General features: G+C 39.2%; 1 protein-coding gene across 1 annotated transcript; it reads left to right on the top strand.

Moving 5' to 3' along the window:
* The first annotated feature begins 389 nt into the window (after nucleotides 1–389).
* Nucleotides 390–9,663, top strand: LOC124281053 (solute carrier organic anion transporter family member 3A1-like). The gene is made up of 7 exons (XM_046717061.1): nucleotides 390–549; nucleotides 930–1,119; nucleotides 4,470–4,593; nucleotides 4,894–5,048; nucleotides 6,457–6,602; nucleotides 8,793–9,062; nucleotides 9,440–9,663. The coding sequence occupies exons 1-7, from the start codon at nucleotides 411–413 to the stop codon at nucleotides 9,661–9,663; spliced, it is 1,248 nt and encodes a 415-aa protein (XP_046573017.1). The 5' UTR covers nucleotides 390–410.
* The last annotated feature ends 5,594 nt before the right edge of the window (nucleotides 9,664–15,257 follow it).

Here is a 15,257-nt window from a genome sequence, read left to right as displayed (position 1 = left end):
ATCACACAATGTCGTACTAGAATTGCTCTTAACACATTTATTCTTCTAAAATGCGTTTCTTATGCGTTTCTTTTTCTTTCTTGAAGTGTATTGAGGGGGTGCATTAGGGTAAAAAAGGGAACCATGTCTACGACACTAAGAGGATACTTTCCCAAAGCAAATTCCATGTGGTTATACATATTACTTCCATTGCCTGTTTGTTCCAACACATACAAATGCCGCCATTTTCGGTATGTGATGTCTGTTACCTATCATCTCTCCTCATCAATCGGCTTCTTGCTGAAATATCCTTTTATGGAACCGTTCACATAAAGATCCATTCTGAAGTTAGTAGCTAATATTTGTCTTGTTCTGTTAACCGAATTATTTCTGTTCTTCCCGCAGACATGCCAAGGTCCATATTACGGATAATGAAGAACCCAGTAGTCGCCTGTCTTCTCTTTGGGAACGCCAGTGCTTTGTTCTTTGTTGGAGGCTATTTCAGCTTTGCTCCAAAATACATCATGACCCAGTTTGCAAGGCCGGCAGCTGAGGCGAACTTCATATTGAGTAAGGAGCAACGACAGTTTTATTGACATTTTGTTTTAACGTGTGCATCAGTGAGTAGGACGCAGGTCAGTTACATTGAGACTGGCATGTCCTAGCTCCACTTGAAAGTTGTGTATTGGCTCATATTATGTAAACATGTCTCTCTAAGCTTTCTGTGACTGAATCAAATGCGAGCCGTGTAAACTGATTCATACATGTAAACAGGGGATCTCACATGTTGTTTTCGGTTTAAAATAGATGGATTCTTTATCTGTAAACCAGGAGGAGACACATATAAGGTACATGTATATGAACAGGGTTACATGATTGTTTAAAAGTGGAAACTAAAAAACATTCACTTTTCATCAAAGTTCACATTTCCATACCTGAATTTGTTGAAGGTATTCTAGAGCTGATGTGGGCGTTAGTGGGCACCCTTCTTGGAGGCATAATCACCAGCAGATTTCGGCTTACCAGCATTGGATGCATGAAGCTCACGACCATACTGGTATTCAGTGCAACTGTCCTCTGTTCTCTCACGCTGGTTTTTGGTTGCGACGAACAGAACATCAAAGGTCTAGGTGACAGCAGGTAAGAGGTAGTTATTACATATGGGGAGGGTTAAGGTGACAGAGATAAGTGTCAGGGCTCACATAACCAAAACATATAGTTTCTTGGTGAAAAACAGGTAGGTGCCAGTTGTTAGAATCAGAACATTGAGAGTTTGAACTTATTTATTACGCACTGTAGGTCATCGACATTGTAAATTCAGATAGTCAGGTTCACAGACTACATCTGACATTTATGGCATGAATATAAGTTGTGAAAGTTTCTTCGTGGATTCTTCATGTTAAACCTATTCAGTGTCATATTTTCTTTGGATGTCTTTATGTTCGCAACTAACATAACGTGGTATTCCATTTCGATGTAACTCTGTTCCTAGGTTACAGAGAACCAGGTTACAGAGTCTTTGGTCTCCCTTGACATATTGATATCTGACCATTTCAGTTTGGAGTGTATGAGAACAACAACGACAGCGGGAGAGTGCATTACGAGATTTATCAATATAAATATTTAGAAGAAATTCGATTTGAACGAGGAAGAGGATTATTAAAAATTTCTGAATGCCATTCTTGTTCATGATTATATTTGATTCTTGATACATGTTCAAATACATTCAGGTTCGGATACGAAATTGCTTGTTTTTCCCAATATATCAAATACAAATTAATATACGGTATCTTTGGTCTTTCGTCTTTAACTACTATCAGGCAAAGATATTACCTTACTCTAAAAAGTAATATGATGGGTTGAATACAGCATACACTTAACTTTTCTGAATGTATGCTGAAATATATTCTGAAGTTTGTTTTCAAGATTATGAAACTTATACATAAATACGCCTGTATAGTTTGGCATGAAATGCATGTGGACCCGTTTTTTTGTAAATATCTCTTCATCCAATGACCCAATCGATCTCAAACTGTGCAAGTGGATGTTTTGTCTGACAACCTAATCACATTGTAAATCACCGATTTTATGCATTTGTTTTAAAGAATCTGTCTATGTAACTGTCAACAAAATAAACAGCAGAATGCAGACGGCTTGCAGAGGGAGGGAGCCAATGACCTGTAACAGCGGCAGTGTTGGGTCATAAAGGTCAACGTTCGTCAATGTAGGTCAGCTATGCACGTGACAGGTATGAAGAGATGTCACAGGTCGTGAATAGGGTAAGGTGGGTGCCAACTGTTAATCATCATACGGAATTTGTTTCTCTGAGTTGTTCAACATTAACCACAAAACCCTTTAGTGAGAATTATTCTGTAGGTTAAAATCTTTAAATTTGTAATGTTAATGTCATATTTTGTTAATGCAGTACCTAAGTGGAAATGCATTTAAAGAACACAGAAAGTATATTTACACTAAATCATTAATCGGACCACCTATGGTTAGAACTCAACAACTGTTAAAGCCCCGTTCCCTCGGACACAAGCACACACAATCATGCACACTCATTGAAGAAAAGATAGAATGAAGACAAAAGTGTTATGTTGTGATGTCGTTCACATTCTAAATGAAGCAATGCATTTCTAATAGCTTTAAGCATATAGATAGTTAATATTTATATTGTCATGATAATTTTATGTGAAATGAGTGTTTCATGTTACACTATAAGTCGTTGGAAGTAGTCAGTGCTGTCATTGTTAAAATGAGTTATATTTCTTTGAGCATATCTGGCTGGATACTATTATTATCTGTAAATATAATAACAGAATTAAACTTCATCAAGTTCACTCCGTTCATCCACAGAGGAGTCATCAGTGTCCAGACGAATGACAACTGGATTAACTGTTTGCTCCTTCAAGCCATCTTTGAGCCAGTACTCTTTCTCCACCTTCTTGACATGTTCAACACATGCATGCCAGCGTGCAATGTCAATGTCACACATAGCAGTGTTGATAATGTGCTTGACATCTTTCAACTTGAATGACTGATTATTCCGGGCCACTGTACTTTTAAGGTCTCCCCAGATAAGTTCGATTGGGTTGAGATCACAGTGGTACGGTGGTAATCTCAAGACCTTATGGCCGTGTTGGCGTAGCATGTTGTCAATGTTAGATGTGGGTGGAGGTTTGTTAGGTTTAATCAAAGAGTACAACTGTGGTTTAGTGGCCTTAATTGAAAATTGTATATTGTTATTTGTTAGCCATTGCTGCATATCTGACTTCTTTGTATTGGAAGTTGGGCACCTATTGTTTGGATCTCGAACACTGTGATAGGGACCATTGTCCATGACAACAAGACTTTTGTAAGGCAGAGCTGGCAACAATTGTTCCTCAACAGACTGTGTGAAAACCGTTGAGTTCATTTCTGTATGATAGTCCCTACCATCTGTGCTTTTTGACCGAAATACCAGATCACACCCAGGTAGGAATCCACGGTGGGAACCAGGATGAAGAACGATTAAACGTTCACCTTTGCCTGTTGGTATTTTCCTACCATCACTGGGATCAGTGGGTAGCCACTGTCTGGCAGCAGTATGGTTTGCATTGACCCAGGTCTCATCCAGATATATGGGTTCGAACCCATCCTCTCTTGCCTGCTTCATTTCTCTCAGATAGTTACACCTTATTTTCACAATATCAGATCTCTCACACATTACAAGTTTCTGGTTTGCTACCTTCTTGTACTTGTATCCAAATTTGACCAGTAGTTTGCTTAGCATAAACCTAGAAACATTAATGTCGTGATCCTCTGCAAGGATGTGTTTTAACTTTCTTGTGAACAGGTGTTCATTTCTAGCAAATAGCCGGCGAATGACAACTCTGATGACCCTGATGTCAAAAGAATCTAACTTTGGATGCCTACCTTTTTGTACAAGGTTTTGTTTATTGGTTGTTGGTTTATTTTTCAAAATTTTTAGCACGATGTTCTTTTTCATGGCAAGAGCAAAAGTTGTACGTTTCATGTAATCCGACACCTTATCAATTGGTTTGCTACGTTTGCTCTCTTTTTAAAAAAAAATTCAACACATTTCTAATTAAACGTTTAGCATCATCTGAATAAGCTTTCATGATGACAGCTAGAAGTAGTCAATGTGAATGATCCAAACGGTCTATCACTGTGCAGTGCACAGGTAACTATCATGAACTGCACGTGCATTTACCTTTATGACCCAACACTGCCGCTGTTACAGGTCATTGGCTCCCTCCCTCTGCAAGCCGTCTGCATTCTGCTGTTTATTTTGTTGACAGTTACATAGACAGATTCTTTAATACAAATGCATAAAATCGGTGATTTACAATGTGATTAGGTTGTCTGACAAAAGATCCACTTGCACAGTTTGAGATCGATTGGGTCATTGGATGAAGAGATATTTACAAAAAAAACCGGGTCCACATGCATTTCATGCCAAACTATAGTAAATAATTCTGTTTCAGATATTCCATGGTAAACGACACTGTTTGCAGCTGTGATGCAACGGAGTACATGCCACTGTGTGGAGTTGATGGAGTGACGTATATCAATCCCTGTATGGCAGGATGCAAGTCTCAGAACGGTACAGTACGTATCTCACTCCAGGTGAGGTTCTCTGTATGTTAGGACGCCAGTCTCAGAATGGTATAGTAAGTATGTCACTCCCTGTGTGGGATGCCAGTATGAAAACTGCACTGTGGGTATCTCACTCTTAGTAGAGCGACATGTCACCTCAAATATGCACTGAGAGTCACTAAAATGTCTAGTTGGTATCTAATTTCATCAGTGTCATTTAATTATTCACAGTTAAATACAGATAATTCCAGGTGTCTTTTGGTATATATTTTCATTTATAAGTATCTGTGTTGTATGCTGGTCTTATTTCAGACATACATGGGGTGCAGCGAGATTCCTGGTAACGAAGGCACAGTGGGCAAATGTCCATTAGATTGTCCCTACCTGTATCCCTACGTCATCGTTGACCTGGTGTCCGGCTTGGCGGCGACAATTTCCTTAGTCCCTGTCATGATGACACTAATGAGGTAGGTATTTTTAATACAAACACACACGCACATACGCACAGACACACCTGTTTGCGAGACCGTTAATTTTTACAAGAATACATCTGACATCAGATAAATATAAAGAGATTTAGTCCCAATATAGTTAAGTAAATTAGTGCCCCTCCTTACATTGTTTCCTTTTTATATTACAGGAATCATAATAGAAACTATTATACTTTATCTGGGCACCTGGGATACAAAACATGGCTGGGGAACACAAGGTGTCCATCTAGGTCTAGAAACGCACAGAGAATTACTATAGCTTAAGCTTAAGCTAGTATGTAGCCTTGTAGACACTTATGTTCACTCAAACTGGAAAGCACCATCACATTGATGTGTTCACGGATACTTTCGTCTTTGTCCAGTTAGAGACAGCTGCTGATGATTACCATGACATGGTACCTCACTGTTCAGGGAGAAACACACAGGAGTGAATGTCATTGATTCTTTGTTATCCGATGTATCAGCAACAAACTAACTTTCCAACCAGTTAAACGTTTGTTTAACGTGCTATCTAACAACAGTTGTTGCGTGTAACTGGATTTTATACTTTAAGCATGTTGAGTCCAAAGGATTTGTTTTCAAATAATATGGACACTTGGAACAAGTAGAACAAATTCCTTTCCTTTCGACGTGAGTGTGTGCAAAATGTATGATTCACATCTTAACGTTTACCTAAAAAGCAAGCATGTACATGATGTACAATCCATATGTGTGATCGTGTGTCCTTTCAACAAACGTCTTATTGTCACATAACATAAGCCATGTTTCTTGAATTATATCATAAGTTCTGTTACACATCACTTGACAGACTAAAACATTCAATGTGTCTTTCATAATCAGAGAGTTGTCAGAGACACCTGGGCACTGTTAACTGTTGAAACTGTTTCTACATCTACTACCGATAGACTGCTGAGCATGCAAATGATTCAAGTTCAGAACTGAAGTGTGGTACGTCAATTTAGGAACTGAGGTATGATACATCACTTTCTTAATTGAAGTATGGTACCTCACTTGAGAGACTAAAACCATGCAATGTGTCTTTTATAATCAAAGAGTTGTCAGAGAAAACTGGACACTGTTAACTGTTAAAACTGTTTCTACATCTACTACCGATTGACTGCTGAGCATGCAAATGACGCAAGTTCTGAACTGAAGTGTGGTACGTCAATTTCGGAATTGAAGTATGGTACTTCAATTTCAGATCTGAAGTTTGGTTCTTTGTAGTTCAGAACTGAAGTATGTTATTTCAATACATACTGAAGAATGGTACTTCAATTTCATTCTGACATTTCAGGTACCTTTTCACAAAGACCTTCTTTTTCAATTTCGGAACTGAAGTAAGGTACTTCGATTTCGGAACTGAAGTTTGCTCCCTCAATTTCAGAACTGAAGTATGGTACTTCAATCCAGAACTGAAGTATGATACGTCAATTTCGGAACTGAAGTATGAAACGTCAATTTCGGAACTGAAGTATGAAACGTCAATTTCGGATCTGAAGTATGATACGTCAATTTCAGAACTGAAGTATGGTACCTCAACTTCCGAAATGAAGTAGGGTACGTCAATAACTGCAATTTCTGAACTGAAGTATGGTACATTAATTTCACAAAGACCTCTTCAGAACCTCATTCACACATCCAATACAGGGCCCCGTTTCACAAAGCTCTCGTAGACCTAAGATCTCGTAACACCTACGATATATCTTACGATACCACGCTAAGGGCGTTTCACGAAAGTATCTTAGTACTCTCGTTGTTACGAGAAAACTTACGGTAACTTTTAGCTATCGTATTGCGAACTCTTTTGCTGCGAAGACTTGAAAAGAACATGGATTGCGAGTTACGTCCCTTTGCGTAAACAGACGACAACCCACCGTACAGTGGAGGACTAGAAGTCAAAGGGAAGGGTTAGAAAAAACGAATTTCTCGTCTTTGAATTGGACATTTTAACATCCGAAGTGGCCCACAATAGCAGTTTTCTATTTGGTAGATTTTCAGCAGTCATCACAGCTGCTGGCAAAAAGCGTCTCTCGAATGAGATCGCTGAAAAGTAAGTGATGATCGAGTCGATATTTCGTTCGTAGGCTTCTTCTGATTTCAGCTTAATTAAATTTAAACGCAATGCTAAAACACAACATATAATACGCCATTTTGTTTTTGACTTAAGCAAATAAAGCTCATTTACGAGAGCAAATACTTACCGTAACTTTTATTGTAAATTTAAGGTATCGTAAGCCTACGAGAGTTTCGTGAAACGCCCATAAAATCGTAAGATTGTGCTACGAGAAAAGTTACGAGATCTTAGGCTTACGAGAGCTTTGTGAAACGGGGCCCAGGACGCCATCAGCTCCCGCAAATTCTATCCACAAGAATATACCCAACAATTCTGTATAGAATATATAAACTCGAGGGATCAATTTTGTTCTGACAATGGAGAATTTTTGGCTTTCCAAACTCCGTGTAGAACAAATGCCTTTGAACTGTCTTACAGATTTGGGCAAAGGGACTAAAGGGTATACAATGAGGATGAACACGTGTTGGCCTCCTCTACATGGATGGGCAGACTCTTATGGTGTATTTGTTCTGCTATCCATTCCCATTAGATCCCCCATCTCCATTGCAGCTGTTTGTTCAACCGGATGCAACATCAAGCGAATCGAGTGGTATACTTTTACAGGATAGTCTCGAAAACAAATAATCCAGTAGTGTTTTAAGACGTTCAAAGACGAAGGTTTGTTTGAATTCTTGAAACATTTTTGGATAAACATAAACGTTCTCTTTAATGAGTGAGTATACTTGGCCTTTGTTGACTGGGCCTGGGAATTTCATTGAACATGGCTGCACTTGGACCAATAGAAGACATGGTCAGAAGCTTGTTCTGACTTCCTGCCACCAGACACAAAAGCAGCTATCCCACGCTCAACAGCTTAGACTGTATTCCAAGGTTCCAATCGCAGCAAAGTTTGTTATAATCTAATGCTTAACTGCAAATTCCTTCATGTGTTTCAACAAAGCTGCAGCATATATCAAATTTTGACTACCCCAGTGAATGCAAGCAGGTGGAAATTTCATAGGCAATGGAAATGCGTTTGTGCCATATATTTACAGGAAGATATTGTGCGGACACGATTCGGTAAGGATTCGTTTCCCTTATGTCCTTTTTAATTAACTATATATTTGATAACTTAATTACTTTGACTGATAATTTGCTTTTTTGATTCCTATAAAGAACAGTGCACCCGAGGGACAAATCCATGGCTGTGGCTATATCGTCTTTCCTAAGTAGTTTTGTCGGTAAGTAAAAGAAAGGTATAAGGGGACTGCTCGTGTTTGCTTGTTATTTGACTACCACGGAGCTATCTTACTCTATCAACCCCACGATGAAAGCGGGTAGAAGAGACTAAAATCCTCGGAATACCCTTACATACTCGTAATGACAGTTTATACACATGAATATAAACAATACCACTCCGAGCTGTAACAAATGCTACTACTTAAGCATCCTTCTATTTGTATTGTAATCATTTGTGTCATGTAGGTTCCATTTATACATATAAGAAATGAATATGCTTCATCTTGGACAGACTGTAAATCAAACTGATTCATTATATGTACGTATGTGTAGCAACTTTAAAGGTTAACTGGAATGTGAGTTTGAATGTATATAAAGTAGAGAGTGTATATTCTGGTGTCACTTATGATAATTTATTCTATTCCCAGGTTATCTTCCATCACCTATCGTTTATGGAAGGGCCATTGACACCACGTGCATCCTCTGGGAAACAACGTGTGGTGATGTCGGCGCATGCGCAGTGTATGATATCCCAAGCCTACGATATCATGTGAAAGGGATGGACACAGGATTTCAAGTTCTATCGTCAGCTGGCTTCTTTGCAGCTTTCCTTTTACTGAGAAATGGGGTCGTTAAGGAGTATTCCGATTCAGATGCACCACAAACCCAGGCTGAAGAATCAGAAGATACCGAGAAACGTGATGTTCAGCTTACACAGTTTTAAAGCTCCTTCCAGACGGAAACGAAACTGTGTTCTTTTGGGGCGTTTATGGAATGAATATGTTGATTACTCCAATAACTAAAAAATGGACCAAATGCAAAGACAACAGCATTCCTGTATACTGCATAAATATAACACTCTTCAGCTACATAGGTTAAAACATAAAGTCACTCTTTAAGGAAGTTCTTAAAGGAGAGAATATACTTAGTAATCATCATTGTAATATATAATGTCAACGTGTTTCTTTCTTGTTAAAGAATTATTGGGTTCATATGTCTTTCCAATGCGGAACGCTGGTCTAGTCTGGTATTATCAAGCAACTGAAGCAAGACCCAGACATCGTCATTGTTCCAGCGGAGAAGGGTAGGGCCATTGTTGTGTTAGACCAGCCCAACTTCCACTCCATGGTGGACAACGTGCTGCAGGATTTAACTACCTACAAGAAGATCAAGAAGGACCCAACCACAAAACTTCAACGACAACACAAGGCCTGCCTTAAGACACACTGTGATAACTATGAACTATCTGTGGACTATCTTTTCACATTTTCCTTATCCATACGCACTTCAATGACTTAGGGACAAATGAACATGGTGAAATTATGTTGGTATTTTATGAATTGATGACAAAAGAGCGTTGGTCAGATGTAGCATAAAAACAACTAGTTCCCATTCCTTATCTGCATTAGGTCCCTGATGCAACTCACTAAAGACATTAAAATATCCCACGCGGGACATAAACTTGATTAGAAATGGGAACGAGCTTAATACCTTATCATTGTATTTCGAATAGGATAGGATAAAAGTTTTCATTGCGAGATTAACCATATGTAGTGTCCCATGCCAACATGCCCATAACAGGTCGAAAAATACAACCAACTAGGATCAGAGTTTGCTTTTCAAGATTAATCAGTGCTACAGTTTGTATGTATTAGAAGCAATATCGCACTTTTGCAAGTACAAACTGCACCAAATATAAACTGAGTCAAAAAAGAAACTTCACAAAATGTAATTTTTAAAAATAATGAATAATTTTTCTCTGATGATACATCTATGTATCCGAAATGGGATCCCTATCTTTCGACTCTAGAAAAACGTTAGCAAAACCCACTCAAACCCATCCATTCCTCGTGCAAATGACGTTAGTGCCAAATCAGGTTTTGCACGTGCAGTCGATCACGTGATCTTCGCATCGAAGTTTTCTTCGTATGCACGTGTTTGCATTGGCCTCAAGAATTGAAAAAACACTTTTAAACCACAGTTCTTACGGTACTTGAAATGCCACGATTGTCAAATGTGCAACGTGAACGTGCCGTTGGCATGTTGCAAGCGGGAAGATCAGTTATTGACGTCGCAAGAGCAATGGGATGCAGCCGTCATACTGTGTATGACTTGCGAGGTCGTCTACAACAAACTGGCACCACTTCTGATCGCCCAAGGTCGGGTCGTCCACGTGTGACGTCACGAGCAGAAGACCGTCAAATCGTCCTACGTCACCTACGTGACAGATTTCTGCCGGCTACACGAACCAGGGCTGAGATGTTTAGAGGTCGACTGTCCTCACAGACCATTCGAAATCGGTTGCGGGCTGCCAATCTCCATTCTCGACGTCCATATCGTGGGCCAATATTGACGCCGTTTCATCAACGTCAACGTCTGCTGTGGGCCCAACGTCACCTCCGATGGACCCAGAGAGACTGGAATCGAGTCGTCTTTAGCGATGAATCCAGGTTTACCCTCAGATTCGCGGACGGCAGGCATAGAGTCTGGAGACGACGTCGTGAACGTTATGCCCAATGTTGTGTAAAGGAAGTCGACAGATTCGGGGGCGGAAGTTGCATGGTGTGGGGTGCTTTCTGTGGGAACAACCGTTCCCGACTTCTGGTCATCCGTGGAAACCTCACAGCTGCTGCTTACCGCGACCAGGTGCTCACCCCTGAACTCGTTCCTTTCATGGCGGCTCATGGCCCAGGTCTGCAGTTCCAGCATGATAATGCTCGGCCGCATACCGCGATGTTGACACGAAATTTCCTTCAAAACGCTGGAATCAACGTCATGGCCATCGAGGTCCCCTGACCTTAATCCAATAGAGCACGTTTGGGATGCACTTGGGAGAAGGCTTCGTGGTCTTAGGAACCAACCTCAGAATTTGCAGGAACTTGGCGCTCCCTTGCAAGAGCAATGGCGCAGAATCCCCAACCACGTGTTCACAAGCATCAGGCAGTCGATGAGGAGACGGTGTTTGGCAGTGGTGAATGCGCGGGGCGGCCATACACAATATTAAACTCAGAAATTTCGAATTTTTATTCTTGTGACTTGACATTCTGTATACCCATGTTTTGGAACGGCGGTGTAGCCTAATGGAACTGATTATGGCACTGTCACTGTATCGAGTACATCACACAGATCTCAGCAATGAAATAATAACAATTTAACCATCTTACCATCTCTTGTTCTTTTATAGTGCCCTGAAGAAAGAATTGAAGTTTCTTTTTTGACTCAGTATATATAAACAAGATTCATATATCTGCAGCCAAGAACACATGTATATGGGTTGTATTTCTGGGCGAGGTAAGTATTTAGTCAAAGATACAATGTTCCTACAAACAAGGAACGTTACTCCAAACCAATGGCAATGCGTTACACAAATCCAAACGATTTCTTATAGACTTTTATAGTGACTCTATATAGTGTTTTAATTCACTAAGCCCTCAGCAGCTGATACATGCACATGTGTGCACAGTGACCAGCTTACCCAGTTCCTTTTCTGAGTACAGGAAGCTCGTCACTCGCTTGGAATATTCCGTGGAGACATTCAGCATACGTCATCATTTTGAAAAAGATAGCACTAAATGTTGCTAAAATTGTCAATTTCAATTACTGGATGCGTGTAAAAAACAATGTTACACTTAATCATCCAATCATAGCAGCCAGATGATGCAATCTGTAATGAAAACTCTCCTCGAAAACTGCTCGTTAAATGATTTTACTTTGGTGTAGTAGATTGTAGTGATATATCTACAGCACACACGTACATACACTATAAATTGTTCACTGGTCGCGAGGGGGGCATGGGTTGATGTACCCTCGATGTTTGCATAAACAAACATCGAGGGTACATCAACCCATGGGCCCCGAGGAACCAGTGAACAACGTATTTATCTTACCGAACACCTTTATGTTAATTTTGAATTGTTTGAAGCACGGGTACAAATCTATTTGTAGCCATCGCTAGATTTTGCTGACAAGAAAAACAGATTTAGAGTTATCTCCCTTCCATCGACTTGCATTTGCAAAACATCGATAATTTCCGTACATCATACGTGATTCAATGTTATTCGAGATGAAGAATTACTACCACGGAGTATCAAATGAGTTACCATTGACAGCGGGGAACATTGAAATGTTACTCGCTTGTAAGCGGGGTACATTGAAAATAATAGAAGAGCGCTCAGCCAATCAGAAAGCTACATGTATGTGTGAGGTAAGATAAATGTACCTGTATATACTGATTAGATGCACTAACTATGCTACAAGGGTTAAATGGTGTATATTTCATACTGTATTTCTGCATTAATAAAGGTTTTATGGACATACGCATACGATGGAAATCAGTTCAAGACGAGGGTGATGGATCAATTTCATGCATGTCTGAGGCTGCCTAGACCATACCAACCAAACATATATTTTCAACGATGAAATCATGAACAATTCATTAAAACCAGTAAAAACACATGTTTCAGATTCATTAATGGTCTGTTGTTTGCCTTTGCCTGACATCATGAAATCCCAGCAGAGTAAGCTACATTCATGGAATATTGTGTTGACACTTATGACATGATGTGATGGAGACTGTTTACGTCTTAGTTGCTCTAACTACCATTCTGCATTGTTTGTAAAACCAAACACCCAAATGAATGTCAGTGTAAATCGTCATGGGAAGGCTAACACAAATTTCTCTGAATTCTAAAAGTAAATAGTTTCATAAGCCTTGATATAAGCTGGTGACATCAGTCCACATGGAGCGGAAACAGGAACATTGTCAACATTAGGAAAAAACCATTCAGATCAGAAAAATCGGTATGGTCACATGTAGCAGCTCATATGACTTATGTAGATCTGGATAAGGAATTTTACCTGAAAGTATAAGTAAACTGTTGGAATATGGCCAGCAGTCTGAATAACTAGCTAATGAACCATACCACCTGTTCAAGTCGAGTGCCAGACTCGATTATCTACAGACCGCCACCATATAGCTGGAATATTGCTGAGTGCGGCGTAAAACTAAACTCACTCACTCACTCAAGTCGAGTGGGGTGTCTAAAATATATACTAACGGGAGATAAGGCAAGGACATGAGATATACGAGATACTTTATGTCAATATGAATATGATATGAGTATGGATTTGTGATAAATTAGAGTTTGTTTAAATGCAAATATATTGTAAGTGGTATTACCCTCATATATTTAAATGTTGGGAGTAACGTGTACGTGTACAAACAAAAGAGGCTGCTGCTTGACCTGGATCGCATCATGCAAGTTACTATCTTTTTATGAATAAGAGTGGTTTGAGTTTGATTTGCTGACTCGAGTTTTGGGTTCACACAGCAAACGTCATATAATAAATTTGATGCATAGATACGTTGTAATTATATATATTTTTATTGAATTTTCAACATAGAATAAATATTACAATATTAATATGAATATTAGGTGAATTTATATGCTACAGATTAGATAAAGATAAAGATATGCTATTTATTAGGTCAAAAGCCAGTCTTGGTCGATGTAAACCAATTTGAAACTCGACCCTCATTTTGTTAAATCAAATAGAACTTTTGCAGAGCGAGGTATCACAAGGCACTTTAAAATAGATTACTCTATCACCTGTCATCTGATTTCATTCCTAACGATTCGTGATTTGGTACAAGGAATAACTGATTTTTAAGTTCTTAATATCTATTTTCCATATCTGTGAACAATAAACGATTGTAGCTGTGCCAAACTTTAATTCAGTGCATGAATGGTGCAAAGGCGCAGCCTATAAAGGGTTCCACTACACTAAGGCCGAATCGCTTGCTCGCTGAGCCGGTACGTAACTGAAGAGACAGAGACATGTGACAGCTGTGGTTGGATGAAATAGAGTAAGATGTTTATGTTTTTTAAAAGCACACCCTTCCAGTAATTAAAACTTACCACAATTTTAAGTATTTTGTGCTGTCATTTTTATCACCGTGACTTATGCTTATGTGTGCACAGATATTTTCAAGTAGGTGATATTTGATGCGGAACTGGGCTTGATTTGTTCAGCTTCCTGTGCTCAGAAAGTTAGCCGGAAAATTTGGCCAGAAATTGTGCGTTGTATTGTAGTTTAAAGGACAGACTTTACCCATGTGTACATGGAATGGCTGTTGATAGCCTGGATAATTTAAAAAAAAATATAAGGTTACTATAGAAGTCTGTGGGAAAACATTTGGTGTTGTGTAACCTAGAATGAATGAACTCTGTATTCTCATGGTCAGCATCCATCATGTAAGGAGAAGTGTGTGATCGGAACTGAACACAGGTTTAGTGGTCACTAAACTGAATAACATGTTAAAACGTCACGTAGGGTGAATTAAGAGTCAAGTGGTTGGACAAAGATGATATGGTTTGGCATTTGTAATATATGGTGTAATTGTATTACTGAATACAGAAAACAAACAAACTTATATTTGCTCTCCTGTAACATTTTCGGATGCTTTTACTCAAAATTTTAAAGTTCAACTTTACCCGCTCTTATTCCACAGGGAGTATAACATGATTAAATACTGGTGCAAGCTTCTTGTGACTGATAATAGTATTTTATGGGGTTGTTATGTATGAGAAGGTGTAGACCCCTGGTGTCTTCGAGATCAGCTATCTTATTTTTCCTCTCTTTAATGTTGTCTGTGATATCGCTTAATGATACATCATCATCATCATCATCATAATCATCATCACCACCATCATCATCATCATTTTCAGGACATTGTTTATCGTGTAAATGTCTTTGTAAGTTGTGGTTATTGCTAAACACTTGACCACAATAGTCACAATCTGGCAGAGGACGTGGTCACTTCACAGCTGAGAAGTTGCCGTCTTCCTCCCATTTCCTTTTATGACCAACTTGGCGTATCCCAGGTTGACCCA

This window comes from Haliotis rubra, unplaced genomic scaffold (assembly GCF_003918875.1).
Source record: "Haliotis rubra isolate DU_JTF1 unplaced genomic scaffold, ASM391887v1 Scf279, whole genome shotgun sequence".
Lineage (NCBI taxonomy): Eukaryota > Metazoa > Mollusca > Gastropoda > Lepetellida > Haliotidae > Haliotis > Haliotis rubra.
This window is presented reverse-complemented; position numbering and strand designations above follow the sequence as displayed.